Below are 16520 nucleotides of genomic sequence, written 5' to 3'. Positions count from 1 at the left end.
GTATCTAGTTGTGCAGCGGAGATGTGCTTATGCCTAAAGCTTTTTTGTTTGTTTGTTATGTTTTCCCCTATAAACAACTTGACTCAAAAGCAGAGAATTCCTTGGTTGCTCCCCTAGAATATCCCTTTAGGCCTCTTCTACGGAAAAGCAGCACTACTAAATGTTTGTCTGCCTCCTCAACAAGTATTAAAATGCCATATTGTGTTTCCAGCCTGAAAAATTCTGGTGACCTTATTGGATGACCAACAGTACCAAACAATTAATGCTGAGCCAGACAGGCAAGAAGAGAAACTTTTGGGGGGTTTTCAGGAAGGCTGAACAATGGACAGAACTATTCAGGGGATGCATGAAAACTACTTCAAATTGGTCAGTATTTCACTGGGGAAAAATATTGGAGATGCTACTCCATATTTTGAGTAACAGAGGAATATCTCGTCTGAATGAGGAAGTCTTTATTTCTGGCCATACCAGGACTGCACTATACTGGCACCCTTTAAATATTTTTCTTCTTCTAAAAAGATGTTGCAACAGGAGAAATCAAGGGTTTGATTTAACTTAAGATGATTATGTGATTATGTTCCTGCAGCATGGTATTAATCTAATCTACTTTGTGTTGGGCAAGTAAAGCCCTATTTGATTCCTTCTGAAAACAAAGGGAAAGTGAGATGACAGTACAAAGTAGAAGCTAATAGTGTCTATAAACAAAGCAAATTGTGACAGAGACAAAAAGACTCAGTTCAACACTGCTCAGGACAACAGAAAAAACACAGCAACTTTTATGAGATCAGAAATGATGCTTGGGTTTAATAAGAAACTGGCAGCATTTTGTTTTCTTTAAGCTCCTCCTTATTGTCTCCTGTATTGCTTCTGTTTCTTATGTCATCACTTCCAAAAGAAAATCCTTCACAGGAAGAAATCTGCTGCTTACAATAAGGATTTAGTCTAATAACAACAGACAAATCTTGTGACTTTCTCTCTTTTTCTGCATTAGAAAAAAGGTGAGCTGATTAATCCAAACTATTTTTTCAGAAGTGTCTGAAGAAACAGATGTCCCATTTTCAAAATTATTTTAGGCACTTGGCCCCTAAAACCTTTAGGGAGAGATCTGGGCTCTTCCTTTGTCTTTTGAAAAATGAATTAAGTTTATAGAGCATGTAGATGTATAAAAACTGAGTTCTGCTACTCTCCCAGGAGATGGATATTTAGCTTCTAGAGATACAGTAAGCATAGCTCAAGAGTAAAAATTCTATAATATTTTTCCTTTTAAAATCTGGAGAAAATAAACTTTTTTAAGAGAGGCTTTTAATAATCAAATTCATCTCAAGAACCTGTAGAAAGTTTAATTTAAAATATTTATCTGCAAAATGTCTGATCAAACAGTTTTTGGCTTAATGATAGCAAACTGTCATACCTTTCTGAATCTGTCTGGTTCTTCCAAAGATCCAGGACTCTGTTTAAAAGAAAAAAAAAAAAAAAAAAGGAAAAACAGGCATGAACTTAAGATCCTGGCAGAGCCTATAAATGAGTATTCACCTCCCATGGGATGTTTATTTCAAATTTATGATCACCTGGATAGAGTGAAGCGACAGGAGTTTTTTTTTTTTTTTTTTTTTTAAATGTGCTTTTTAAAACACATCAGGCAGAAAGCTGAAATGTTTTCAGGTTCTTGACCATTCGAATCAGGTGAGGATTTCTCCAAGCAATAGCTTTGACTTTACTGACACCTATTGACTATATTTATGCTTACACAAGGTTTTGGTCAACAAAGCATAACTCATTACAATCGATGGCAAACAACTCTTAGAAATATGATCTTTATTAATAGAGGTCATGCTTACCTTCCATGCACTTTAAAGGATTTGTATTCTAAGTAAGCTTTGGATTTGAAGGCAAGGTTTCCCAAAGCAGAAAATTTTCAGGTGCCTCAAATTTTAGGTGTTTGAGTTCAGATACCTTCCAAAGCATTTGCATTCAGAAAGCACCAAATGCACTTATAAAGTCTAATCCTCCAATTAAGGTATCTTGAAGCTGAACACATAATATAAGCAGTTAAGATAGAAAAAAATCTCAATTATGTATGTTTACGCTAAGAAATGGAAGTATCTTTAGCATGCCCTGGGCTATCTTATATATGGGGATGAATTCTGCTATCCTCAGCATGTCTTACATAAAACAACTCAATAATTTTAATCATGTGGTTCTTGCATTAAATAACTCCTCTTTATTTCATTCCAAATCCTCAGCCCATAAGACAGTTTCAAAAAGGACTAGGTCCTTCTGTGCACAGTTACTTTCTAAGTCAGTGGCTATTCAGAGGAGACACAAATAATGAACAGTAAATATATTCTTACTGCAGGAACTGTTAAAAAAATAAATCAATGGAGAAAGTTGTGTGGAGAAAAAGCAAAAAACAAGAAATCCATGTGCCTGGAACTATGTGTATATCCAAAATCCTGACACACACAAAACAACTCACAGTCCCTAACTGCGTGCATCTTTAACAACAGCCAATTGTTGTTCTTTTTTGAACCTTCCATTTTGAGAAACATTCTAAGCATTGCTTACAAAGGCAAAAAGATAACGCACAACTCTTAATCCAAAAATATTTGTGCTTATATTTAAACATATATGGCTATGTTTGTTCTGTCTTTGATGGTGTTAAATAAGCAGACACATACATGTACTGTTGTATTATGACTAGTGAAGCAACCTGAAAGAGCAATGACAGAGATCAGCAACTGTGCATTGAGTGCTGTCACCTACCGGTGAATTTATGGACTCTTTCAGTTTAGATTTGTAGAGCATCCATTGGTAACGCAGGTCCTCCAGGTCTTCAGAGTTTACAATGACAGGGTGAAAAAGGTCCTCAAAGAGACGCTGACCATCAGGCACACGAGACTGCAGCTCCTGAAGGCAAAGACAAGGTCTGTAGCAACTCAGAATTCAAGAAGGCCCCACTTTTTAAATCAAGCATTCAAAAGAACACTCATACTAATTCAAACTACTAGATACTCTGTATTATTTTTATTGCTTTTTTTGGCCTGAAATGATATAAAAAGGTCCACTCATCTGCAGGACTCCTGTAGCCTTGGATGGTTCTGTTTGTTTAATTTCTTACAGCATCCATTGTCATTGCATCAGAAAGAGAAAGAGTGAGGCCAAATACCAGATGCTGATTTTAATCAGCTTCTTTTAATGAACACCTCTGCCATAACACACCAGAACTGTCCGGTCCAACAGTTAGATGCCAGGCTGCTCCCTTCTCTTCTACCACTCCGGCTCTGGCAAACCCTTCTTAGTAGAAGGGGTGAAATACTTGTCCTAAATTCCTGAGCTTCATCTGCTCTAGAGTCTCCTAAAACAGTGAGTGTAGCATTTGGTGGGGTTTTTTTGGTTTTGTTTGTTTTGGTTTTGGGGGAGTTGGTTTGCTTTGTGGTTTGTTTTTTTTTGTTGTTTTGTTATTTTTTTAAGTCTGAAGGAATTCTTTGTCTCCATTTTCATCCCCCGAAAACTAACCTCCAGTTTGCTCTGGTGTGCCTTAATTTCCTCTGTGGAAGATGGCGTCACAGCAAGAATTTTGGTCAGTTTGGTGTTTTCGCCTTGTAACCACTCTTCAAAGTTGTGTAGGAGCTTCAAGTGGCTGCTTGTATTCTGTCCTCCTTCTATCCTCTCCTAGATTACAGGACAACAGGAACAAAAAAGCCCTTACTATTATGTCAGATGTTTCCTCTGAAGGCTGGATTGCAAGATCTTAGCCTTTAATTTTGTAACCCATAATATCATACAAAACCAATAAAACTGTTTTTGTTAAGCTAATATGAAGGCAGATAGAGAGTCCCCCTCTCACCTGCTTATGGTTGGGATCTATGTCTAAAACACGGAAGGTAGGTCCAGACGTCCTTCTGCTGTCCACAAATGCTATTTTCGTCTTCTTATCAGCCACAGCTCTATTTAACTGCCACTTTTTGAGAAGGCTTGAAAACACAAAATGGGAGATACCAATACAGTGAAACACCTAATGATGAGACATCCACATTTTGACTGGGCTACGGGGGACACCTCTAGTGAAATAACACTATTATTATACTATTATTACTATTAATAGCACTATTACAATTAAAGTTATTTCCAACATCTTTTTAACAAAATAAGATCAATACAGGAGTGTTCTGTTTTCTTTTATTCAGGGGAGTGAACGACCAAAAAACCAATCAAAAACAAAACCCCCAAAACCCAAACCAAACTACCTTGAAAATATACCCTCCCACCTGGTAACAGCAGACAGGACAATCAAGACTTCCTCAGTTTAGTAATTGCATTTTATGCCTATTCTGGCACTACATATGAATACACTCACATATGTAGCACAATATTAAATTTTAATACAGACTAGCATATATGAGCAGCAGTTTGACACTGCACAGTGAGGGCAAAATAAATTAAGTCCACATTTGCCAGCTAAGAGAGGATTTTAGCTCTGTCTATACTCTTGCAGGTTTGGAAAAGGCACAAATCCCAGTGCAGATATAGGCTCCTTGGAGATACCTCCAGATCAGATAGCAAGGAGAACAGGAAGGTGAGGCAGAACAGCAGAAGTCACCCAGTCTACGTCCTATTTCCCCTGACATGGACTGGCAGTACAAGGGTGAGCCAGGTCCTAAGGAGACACTGTCTACTCCAAGCATGATGTAGGTTATAGACTGCTCTGGTCCCTGGATTCTCTAAAATGTTTTTGGTTTTTGAAAGTAATGATTTACAGTTTATAAACAATTAAATAAAATCTCATCTTGCTCCTAGCATAGCTGTTCACTTTCACAACACAGAGCATAAAGCATCAAGTATGCCTGGTTGTACAGCAGTAAAGAGCATCCCCTTGAAGGAAAACGAGGAGGATGTACATGAACACTTACCCAGTTGCCACCTCCTTCAGTGATGTCCATGACTCCTTCAGCTGATCCAGCTCTGCCTGGATATGGGCAGTCTCCTCTGGGGAAGAATTCTCCATGACCAGCTGGCCATGAGCTTCCACAAGGTGCAGCTGGATCTCCTTATCTGGAAACTCAGCTAGCCATCTCTGAAACGTACAGCCCTTACAGTTACTTCTAGGTATCCTGGGTAAAGCAGAGGCTATGTCAGACTGAAGGCCATGTTCAGTCCAGGACTATGCTGGTTCTGTTGGCACTAGCTAGAACATACCTAGCGGGAAAAAAAACACGCTGTGGATTCTTGCAAAGAGCCAACATAGGTCAAAGAGCTGAAGGCAAAACTTAAAAAGTGCAAGCTGTCAATGCACTCCCTCTGTAGCCTTCCTACGAGATATTTTGGTTTCCCGTGTGAAGACAAAAGCTGCCAGCTGACATAACCTGCTAGAGTGCATCTAGCATGCAAAATACTGCTACACAGGGAAAAACTAGCAGCTGTGGAACAGCTCAGTTCAACACAGTACAAGGTTAGCCAACAGGGTAATAATATTAAATGTACAGATGAGTACATATAGGCAAAGGTAGGTATTGTCCAGAGAGATCACCTTGACAGCAAGAGCTCTTTCTAAAACCACTTATCCTTTGATAATACTTTATCCATCTCAACAGTGCTTAGTCATTTCTCACTGTTCTTGTCTCTTGCCTAGTTCCACATCCCACAGCACAGGGTAAAGCAGGGAGGCAGCAGCAACCAACAGTTATCACAGGAGGAGCAAGCCAACATTACTCTTCTCAGCTAGGAAACCCTTGCTAGAAAACCCCAACCCTTAACGTCTGAATGCTGCAAAGTGAGTAATTAACATTTTACACTAAGATGCTCTTCTCACCTCAAGTTCTGCCACCCTGCCCTTGGTGTTCTGCTCTCCATCAGTACCCTGGTAGGAGTCAATCTTCTCTTTGGTTATAGCGATCCACTGCTGGAGGTCAGAGAGTTTGTCATTATACGCCCAATGCTTTTGAACATGCTCTTCACTCTGCCGTATCATCATCTACAAATGATAAAAATACGTCAGCAACTAAACACAGACAAAAAGCTGTTTCATTACTGGATCTAACACTGTGACTACCGGCACAGAATCTTATGGGCAAAAAGGAAAAAAAACCCAGCTGTTAATGAGGCACAAAAAACTTGTCCTTTAGCATTAGTGGCATAGAAAACCCCTACAAGCTCCTGCAGGTCTGAATTCAACCACACGAGGGGGCATTAAGCACTAGAATAGCTCACCTCCTTTTCAGCTAACACAGAATAAAAAATATGTTTGGTGTTTTTATACCCCAGTCAATGTTAAGTAAATCTTATACTCCCTGAATCAGAAATGATTGTACAGACCTTTTGGCAGAAGTCCAGTTCAGCGATAAATGACATTACTGAGACTGAAACTAAAATTCCACAGTGCATATTAGGGTGTCACCATCCACTCACTGTTAGGCGGGACAACTCAGCAGAAGTCAAACCCCCTCACTTTCCAATGACCTCAGATCGTTCTGGGTGGCTATGGGTGGCTAGGATTAACTCCTGAGTGTTGTCCAATTAGATATCGTGACCAGGTTCTCTATATTCCTGGGAATGGAATTAAGACTCAAAATGGAGTCAAGTGCCAAGTGACTTTATTTGGCCCACAACAATTAAAGGGAGAGAGAAAGAGAGAGAAAAGAGTGGAAAAGAGACAGAGGGGGGAGAAAGAGGGAGGGTGTGACAGCTGCTACCACCACAGAGTTGCGGCTCCCATCAGTCTGATGTCTGGTGGGAGAGCATCTCTCCCAGTTTTTGTTGGTCTTGCCTTTTTATGGAGTTGTCTCATTGCATAGTCAATGAGTTTTTTGCATATCCACTCCTCCTACTCCATAGGGTAACACTTTATCATACATATTTTTATGGTGAACTGCATAACTAAGGTAATTTTATAAGCTCTTTTTCTAAGACTGCTTTGAAAGGTTCTTTTATAGCTATGTTTGCAAGCTAAAAAATACCTCAGGTCAAAACAAGTACTTATGCAACACTTCTCTCATTAAATTTTAGGTCATAAAGCCATAAAAAAACCCCAGTTTGCTACAAAAACACTATCCAGTGAAGAAGCCCAAGCATCTCCATGATAATATAACTATGAGGTCTTTTGGTCAGAAATCCCAGGCACACTCCAGATATAATGTATATAGTTATAAAATCTGTGTGGATGGTATCCTATCCCAAAGGGATAATGTTACAGATAATTAGAAAATCCTGGAAGAGTTACGAACGTTGTAAGAATTCAGTGCCTTCTTCCCTTGAAATGAAAATATCTGTCACTGAAAGCATATCATCTCATGTGGTTAAAGATTTTTTTTAAGATTTTTTTGAATAGTGACAACTCAGGCGATGAAAAACTCTTCCTTCTATTACCTCCAATGATCTCTTCAGGGCCTGAGAGTCAGATGAAAGTTGGTTCATTTCATGCCTGTGTGTGGTATTTGACTGAACAAGCTTCTCTACCTCCTCCATTTGAATTGCAAGCTCTGCCAAGTCATCTTGGATCATCTGCAGAGGAAAAGACAGATTCCATATGGGTAATGTGCTAGAAGTGGCATGGACCTCCACAAAACATACACTAAAGGTGGCTTCATTTGACACTCTGAGGACAAAACACCAGGAACAATCACTGCCATTATGAAAATTAACTGTTTTGATGTCTAGAAGTAAATGTTTCCAAAAGAACTGGTTGCATGTCCTTACATGTTACCAGTTGATAACAAAGAAGATAGGTTGCTGAGAAGCTGCCAGAGGAAACATAGTACAATCGGCTAAGTACTACAAAGAGCTATGGTGGTAACACCCCTGTGGTCACCGAGGGTGAAGTGGCAGGATACAGCTGAATCACCATAGCTCACCATGGTGAAAAAGAAGAGTCACATCCCTTTTCTCGTCCCCTCCTGCTCTTCTCTCCCCTCTCCAAGCTACGTAGTCCTACTGCATGCCTTGAGCAGGCTCTGCTGCATGTTGGACCCTTTGCTGAACCAGTTCAAAACACTAGCCAAGCAGAAAATGATCATCTTATCTTTTTCTACTCTCTTTTTTTTTTTTTTTTTTTTTTTTTTTATCTTGGCCAGGAACAGGTTGCCCTAAGAGATGGTAGAAGCCCCATCCCTGGAAACATTCAAGGTCAGGTTGGACAGGGCTCTGAGCAACCTGATCTAGTTGAAGATGTCCCTGCTCACTGCAGGGGGGTTTTACTAATAAACAGGACCACAATTAACTGAGGATATCAGGGTCAAACATTACTGTGGTGTACCTGGAGTCTCTGAAGTTGTGTCTTTTTACCCAAAAGGTCAGGTCGCGGTTCCTTCTCTAGATCTAATTTGGCTTTGATAGCAGATAATTTCTTCTGCAAAGATGCGAAACCAGCATCAAAGTCCTTATGTTGAGATATCAAATTCTAGATGGAGAAAAAAGAAGAAAAAAACCCCAGCATATATCCCTTAGCATTATCTTTTGTGAATTTCATACTCAGAACAAACACCAAGCCACACTATGCAATAGACTACAAATTTATTTGACTATTCAATCAACCTTGAAAAAAGGATTGGGCATAGCTTGTTAGTGCTAAATTTATATCTATAAAACTGGCTTAGTCAAAGATTGATCATTGTCACAGGCAAAGACTGTGTATGAGCTTTGAAGCTCACCTGGAGTTTGCTCTTGCTTTGCAACAGACGTTTGTGTAGAACTTCTCTCTCCTTTGTAGCTTCAGCTACTTCTTGCAGGAAAGACTTTGCTTTTTCCTCACCGAGGATATTGTTTAGCAAATCTTTCTTCAGCTGCAATGTCATCAACTTCTCTTTGAACTGGGAGCTTTCAGCTAGAGCAGCCTAAGGGAGAAAGATTCTTGCAGTGAAATCACCAAAAAAATAAAAATCATATAACCATGTTATTCTCACACAAGTCACACAACCAAAGCAATATGACAAAGTCAGGTAAAAACAGCATGCTGAACTGACAAGGGGTAACAGAAAGTACCTGGACAGTGCCCAGTTAAAGGAAAAGTCTTCCTGATAATGTTAGAAGCACCAGGGCTGCATCCATTTTGTGAACAGAACTAGAGGAAAGCTGTACTATGGAAAGAGTTGTCTGTGCAGAGGAGAGGCCTAAACAACCAACAGAAAGGACAGCTTGAATGCTCATCCCAAGGATAAACTCCATCCCTGTTCACAGGCACATTTATTCTGGAGATCACAGGGATGACAAAGTAACAAACACCTTCCTGGGCACATGCAGAAATCATGTTTTAATCCCACAACTAATTACTACACACAGAGTCCACAGACTTCCAGGGAGGTTTCAGCTAATACCAGCTAATACTTATTTCAGCTAATACCTTACTGTAATTGTAAAAGACATCTAGCACTTCAGTTCAGCCTATGGAGTTGACAAGTCCAGTTAACCAAACAAAGGCCAGAAAATGACATTCTGCTATGGCTAGAGTTAAGTACTGCCCTCCATACTGCAGGGAACGGAAAAGCTGTAAAGAGGAAGCTGGAAAGGCCCTTCCAGCTGCTGCTGTCCGGCAGCTGTACGCAGGCAGGGTAGCTGCTGGCATAGCTCGGGCAAACACAAACCAAGTATCAGTTTCTGAATTTAGTAACAGGTTTGCTACCTCAATGTGAGCCAGTACTGGCTCTGGAGTCTCCAGGAGCATCTGGACCAATGGTTTCCACTGTTCAAAATCTTGCAGGGGGTTTTGGAAGAATCTTCTCAGTTGGGTTTCTGTATCAGTGCTCATTTTAGATGCCTTTCCTCTAACACTGCAAGGACAAAGCGACAGCCGAGAGAAGGATTATGAAGAAATCCAAGTCCAAACACCCTATTCATCAAGACATGAATTAACACAATACTCATGTGTAAACTATAACCAACACAAAAGCCTCAGTCTTTTTTACTGTCTGAGCCTGGTGTTATGTCCTGACAGCTGCTCTGTCATAGACATCCAACAAAACTTTATTTAGATGCCGTAAGACACAGTTGTGTCTTGTGCAATTGTGTATCAGGAATTACTTTGCCTTTCTAGAAGCCAGCAGTCTCCCCCTGTATGTGGTCCTTCTTGGCTGCTATTACCAGCAATATTTGACAAATCATATTACCAGAGGAGACTCATGGACTGAAGGGAGGAACAAGCCAAGAGTGTTTAGAATTTAAATGCAGTTGCCTGTATTGTTTTACATATTTTGTTCCTTTAAAAAATTACATTAAGAAATCTTTGATCACCCTATGTTAGCTATAAAAAGAGGAAATTTTCAGATATAAATTTTTAGAGTTTTGCAGAACCACTTGTTTTTATATTAATATATATATAGGTGGTTCTGATAAAAGCTTTCTATTTATATATATATATATGTGTACACATACATGCACAGCTATGCATGTGTGTATATATATATATACACACACACACACACACACACATTTATTTTTCCAAAATATATATATTTTGGAAAAAAAAAAAATCAGCACACATTCATTAAACATCCAGGTTTCTCTTATAAAGGCTTAACCAAAATACAGCTGAGTAACAAGGCGTAGCAGTGACATACCCCATGCAGCTGCCTCCTGTTTTTCTCAGCTTTCCTGACCTCCCAGTCTGCAGAATTGTATTTGATATGGCAGAAAGCAGCCCAAACTATATGTTCATATGGGAACAGTACCCTGCAAGTTCACAAGACAGGCAGGCAAGAGCAATGCCAATTAAAATTAATACTGCCTTTCTATTAAAACAGAAACAATAATCTTACCTGTGTCACTGGGGCGTTACGGAGCTAAACAAAGGCAAGCTTGCAGAGGCCAGAAGCTCCGCAAATAGAAAGTTCTGACATTACATGTCCTTTGCCATTTGCTCTGCTGCCCCTGCCAGGCTCAGCGTGAAGCTGCCAGACTGCGAAGGAGAGAAGCTGGCAAAAGAGCAGCTGCCATTTTCTCCTCAGAGGCAAGTCCCCTGCCTTCTCTGCTTCTCTTTCGACATTGTTTACTTATTAGTTTTTAAACCTAAATCCTTTCCCATAATGATCTATAACCCTTCCAGCAGGAGAGCGTAATGTGCACTGGACAGCGGAAAATAAGCTTAGATACAGTAAAAAAACTGACCTTTCTTTTTCCTTAAAAACAAACAAAAAAAGAAGATCCTTTCTTCTGGTTTGCAAAATTTGCTGCAGCTTCTTTACTTCCTGATTCCAGGCAGCCTGGAAACGGAAATACTGAAGTCTAGGGAGAGGCTAAACTTTCAGAGTTTCCAACCCAAGGCAAGTTGAAAACAGGAATCATGCATATATGCTGCCAGGAGAAGGGGAATAAACTCTGCCAAATAATTGCTAAGGCTGATGAGTCACCACAACAAACTCGACAAAGGAGGGCCATAATTCTTCTGAACCGTTTACTACTACAGCTCCTGTCCTGATTTTCTAGTTGATGTCATGAAAGGCAAGCAAAATACATCAATTATTGTTATAAAATGCTAAGAAGATCAAATTAGCTGCCAACAATCTAATTTTCTTCAAACCATACACACTATTAATGATGCAAGAACATTGCTTGAAAATGGCCAGCAGCCTACAGCTGCTAGCAAACAGCTAAAATTACAGGTTTACTGAAATGTGGCGGTAGATGTAATTAGCAAAAGCCTTTCTTTTCTGCCCATCACCAACAATCAGATGGCATATCACTTTTTTCTTAGGCCCTTATCAATCCTTTCAATGTCTGACAGAAGATTTCCCCCACCCCCTCGGCACAATCAGACTTCCCACTACCTTTGATACTGCTGTATTGCAGAGACAACACTCTCAGTGTGTGGCTGCACATCTTGGGAAAACCGTAGCAGTTCCTTAAGCTGCGCTTTCAGCCTCTCAACTTTGGACTCTTCTGCAGCTAGAGCTGCTCTTGTTGCCTTAATCAGAAAAATAATGAACAGATCACACCTTATGTAGTGTCTGGCACATGAAATGAAGAGATTACACTGTCTCTCAGGGTATTCACAAGTCCCCTCTCTGCTGTCTTTTTTCTTGGTTGTAAGGAATATGGACTTTGCTAAAGCAGAAAGCATTCTCAGGAACAGTTTTTCTCCTGCAGGCTGTCTCTCCTCTCCTCACACTGCTTAGCCTCCGATCTACACGCTTCAGTTTGAACAGAGTGAATCATAAACAGGCCCAGTTTCAGTTCACTGATTGCAGTATGTAACAAAATGCATTTCTGAAGCAGTCTTAACTGCATCTGTTTGCATGAAAAGAACTTTCTCAAAGACTCGCATATACAGAACGTTATTTCTAGGATGACATAGAGAAAGAAAACCAACAAAAAACCATGCAAACGTAGCTGGACTGAACCAGTCTGTCTTTCGTGGATCCTTTTTGCTTTTACTTTTCCCAGCTGGTCTTGCTGAGTTCTAGACATACAAATAGTGACGACAGGCATTTTGAGAAGAGATAATAAATACAAAATCAACCCTCAAGAGGAAACGAGTGGTAAAAATTATCTTCAACTGTATTTGTGACAAACTTTGTCCACTTAATTTTGCAACAGATTGATTTTGGTGTAAATTCTGAACTGCTACAAACTGGACACTTCTTAGGAACAAAGATGTGTTTGACGGTAGAGTATGACAGGTACCCACCTTACATGGATTAAGGATATAATACAGAAATTGTCTCACCAAATACCCCAGAAATATGTGTATTTGTATGTATAGGTGTGTATATGTATGTATTTGTATATACAGTGAAGGACTATTTTTTCTGCGTTTTCTAAGCAGAGCAAATTGTGTTGTTTGCTCTGTATTGTGCTCTTTTTGCATATGGTCCCTTTGAACTCAAGGCACAAACTCCAACACATCCTCTAGTCTCACTCCTTCTGTGCAGAGTGAGATACAGGTTAGAATAGTTGATTCCATTGTGGCTATTCAGATTTTCCTCAGTCTATTACATATGCACTCATACTCTTTCCTTATCACCTTTAACCAATAGAAGAGGCACCTGTTGGATGTGACTATTCCTGTTTGACCCACGATTACACTTGATCTTGCTAGTTTTAGGCATACAAAGGGCAACAACTTACACTGCATTTTCTCCACAGAGTTAGAAACTCATTTTCAGTCTTTTCCCCTTCCCCAGGATCCAGGTCATTTTCTAGTCTCTGTAGATCTTTTCTCAGCTCCTGGACATCTGCTTCTAATTGTCTGGCTTGGGACTCATAGGCACTTTCTGACTGTTGGATCTTGAGCAATCTCTCCTCCTCCTCACTAGTCAGCAGTTTCAACTTCTCCAGGGCTTTTCTTAGCAATTCGAGTTCATCCTTCATCCTCTCAGCTCCGAGTGGGGAGGTATTCTGAATAACCTCTGCACACTGATTTTCCAGGTGCTTCCATTTCTTTCCACCACTCTTAATGTTTTTGGCAATTTCCTGCAGAAAGAATTTAAATAAAGATTAGCTGCAGGAATGGAAAGTTGTAGAAAAAGCTGAAAGCAGTAGAAAAAAAAAAGATCACCTCTCCTGACTATATATATTTTGTTCTCCACCTCCTATTTAAAAGCATGTCTTTTTTCAAGTGGCCAGAAGCCAGGTTTGGTCATTTCACTGCTTTCCGAGTAATACTAGCTGCTGTGATTCTGAAAATACTGGCTTGATTTTTAGAAAAGCTTGTCACCTGAGGTCCCTGACAAAGAAAACAGGAGCTGCAGGCACAAAGAAATACTAATACTCAGATCTCAGAGAGATTTAAAGCTAAACAACTTAAGCAGTGGTACCAAAATATTGGATACTGTTCTGAAAACTGCTGTTTTTATCACCAGCTCTAAATTCTAAAAACCTGTGAGCCTTCAGGCTCTATTTGGATCATGTTTACCAAGTATCATTCCCTTAAACAAGTTTAAATGGCAAGATTCTCAAAGAATCACATAACTGTAGGATGAGGCTTCAAGAAAACAGAACAGACCAGATTGCAACTCATTCTACAGTTGAGAGAACCAACTAAAACTAACAGTTTTAGGACCTGATACAACTCTTCTCATCTAGCCTGTGTTATAATCGCCACCTTATTTTGTTTGTGGTATTCTTTTTCAAGTACACCCTTGTGTAGTTTGAGGAACATATACAAGCATGAAGAACACACAATCCTAGCTCCTTGTTAGAATTATATGGTTTAAGGACCTTCAGTGCCTTTAGCTTGTCCTCTGCTGAAGACTCGGTTGTTTCTCCAATGCAGCAGTTTAATCTTTCTGTCACACCATTCAGCCACAATTGAAACCGGTTGACGTTAGCGCTGTACTGCTCATGTTCCTCGGTTATCTTTTCAAGCAGTTTCACTCTGCTCTGTAACAAGAAACGTAAGCCATGAGAACAGAGCTTATCTGGCTCTTTTTTCTTTGCACTACCCCAGAATTTATAAACACGAGTCCCTTTCCATGAGCCCCGATAGCAGTTGGCCTCCACAGGAATTCGCAGTTCACCTCAAGGAACAGGACACAAAAGGGAATAAAGGCTTGTCCCCATCTGGGTCATGCTGCAGCCTCTCAATGGCTAGTCTCCGAGGAGACAAACTGCAAGGTCCTCTCAGGTGAATTTCTAGCCTCCCCTTTACAAAACTTCCTATTCTCTCATTAGAAAAAGAAAAGAGACAGAAGACTGTTTCTGGTTTTGACTTTGGGAGGCAAACAGTTATGTTCCTCACACTGGTTAAAAATAAAGATGAGCACACAGCAGATTTAATTTGCATATCTGTCAATTTGAGAGTAAGAGAGACTGTGCTAGGGGCACGCAAATTCTTTTAAGTGATCATTACTTCAATGGGCTGTACAGAAAGTGACCGTCATCTTCAAGGTATCCCTAGAAACCATGTAGCCCAAGAACTTTCATATTTTTTCAATCAGCAGATCACAAACTATCCTGTGGTGGCAATGCAGACCCTGGAAGCAAATTTAAGCCTGTGTAAAACAGGCTTCATTTTCTGAGTTACAGTGTGCACACCCTATAACCATCAATCCCTGATCCTACAAGGGCCTGCACATCATGAGTTGCTCCCCACTGATCCAGTCTGCCACTCCTCACAACCAAGCAGAGTCACATTTGTTCCGACTATCCTTATTTGTCAGCTGAAGTTTAGACCTTGCTGAGGGAAATTTTACACAAATCACAAGGAATCCTGTTTTTGTTGTTTCACTGGTATAATACCCAACCTAAGTATTATTTCCTAAAAAATCAGAGTGATTTTTTCTTGCCCTTCACTGGCTGGCACTATAATTACATTAGAAAATAAAAAAAATGTTCCTTTTGCAATCCATTTAACACTTGCAGCACCCTTGAAAGGCTTTGCTGTCACAGACAATGGGCTGAGCTTCATTTTGCATAACATGGGACACATCCCGTGCCTCTGAGCAGAGCTTGATTCTGGCTGCACTCCACAGACAGAAGGGTGATAGCTGCAATAGTGGGCACAGTTTCAAAGTCCCCTCTGCATTTCCTTTGTCTCTGTGAGGCTCTGGGCATGTTCTCACACCCACCAACCTGCCTGTGGTGGCAGTGAGCTATCACTGTTCTGTCAGCCTTTCTCCAGCCAGGCCAACAGAAAGGTGGCATGAGCATCAGTCATCACGGGATCTCCCATGTGATGTGGAGTGGTGGTCCCTCTGGGACTTTGCCCTTCACCTTTGGGACAGGTTATGCCCATGGTGCAGTACAAAGCCACCATTCTCCAGGTGGCACCACACCAGTCTGTGTTTTCCACACTGCCACTGCAATCTCTGCTGACTTGTGCAAATCAAGAGTGACTCCCCTAAAGTTAGCTGACTTGCTTGGGACAAAAGAAGGACAGGTAAGAGACAATTACTTCCCATGGAGAATGAAATGCTACCCATGTATTAGGGCAGAACCTTCAATAGCACAACCTATGCAAACACAGGTTTGGATGAGACCAGAAATGATAATTATGACTGCAGACTTCTGTGGACAGGATGTATCCAGCAGAACCCCTCATTTGTTTGCTAAATCCCCTTGCCTTGATTCTTAAATCTGCAGAGGTGCACACAGGTTAAACGATTCTCACCTTGACCTCAAGTAAGGGACTTGAACGCAATCTTATAGTCGTGCAAATAGGACAAACACTGAAGGGAAACAAGTCAGCCCAAGTTTACTGATTCCAGGGAATTAGGGTAATTTGTTGCACTGACAGAAGCTCTAAAGGGAGCAAGTCAAAATAACAAAGTGGAGCTGTTGTTAAACTCCAAAGTCTTATGGTAATATACAAAGAGTTAAAAAGGAAGTCAAAATGACCCACCCCTGGCCAGGTTATTCAGCCAAAACAAAGGAGTGCACAGTTTGGATACTCCTGCTGGTCTGTGGGGTCAAGGAAGAGATGTCATGGATCTGGACAGACCATGCTAGCTGTCAAAGGCTTACAAAGAGCTGGCTGGGCCTCCTCTCCCCCAGAGGTTAGGCAAGGAAAGTTTCCAGTGATGGAAAATATGGTATCACTTGCTTCTGTTAAGTTAGCTGTTCAGGGAGCAGGACAGTGTTAAACTCCATCTCCATGT

The 16520-nt window shown here is 40.5% G+C and overlaps 1 protein-coding gene across 1 annotated transcript in view; it reads right to left on the bottom strand.

Moving 5' to 3' along the window:
• SYNE3 (spectrin repeat containing nuclear envelope family member 3) overlaps nt 1-16520 on the bottom strand; it is a 37086-nt gene that overhangs the window by 13261 nt on the left and 7305 nt on the right. The window contains 13 exon segments of the mRNA XM_029086804.1: nt 1412-1450; nt 2764-2907; nt 3517-3672; nt 3848-3974; nt 4911-5074; nt 5810-5971; nt 7363-7497; nt 8249-8392; nt 8643-8825; nt 9611-9758; nt 11751-11887; nt 13051-13395; nt 14143-14304. Coding sequence (XP_028942637.1) covers nt 1412-1450; nt 2764-2907; nt 3517-3672; nt 3848-3974; nt 4911-5074; nt 5810-5971; nt 7363-7497; nt 8249-8392; nt 8643-8825; nt 9611-9758; nt 11751-11887; nt 13051-13395; nt 14143-14304 — 2046 coding nt within the window.

This window comes from Antrostomus carolinensis, unplaced genomic scaffold (genome assembly GCF_000700745.2).
Source record: "Antrostomus carolinensis isolate BGI_N321 unplaced genomic scaffold, ASM70074v2 scaffold3129, whole genome shotgun sequence".
Classification (NCBI taxonomy): domain Eukaryota; kingdom Metazoa; phylum Chordata; class Aves; order Caprimulgiformes; family Caprimulgidae; genus Antrostomus; species Antrostomus carolinensis.
The sequence above is the reverse complement of the archived record's forward strand: the minus strand, read 5'-3'. Positions and strand labels throughout refer to the sequence as shown.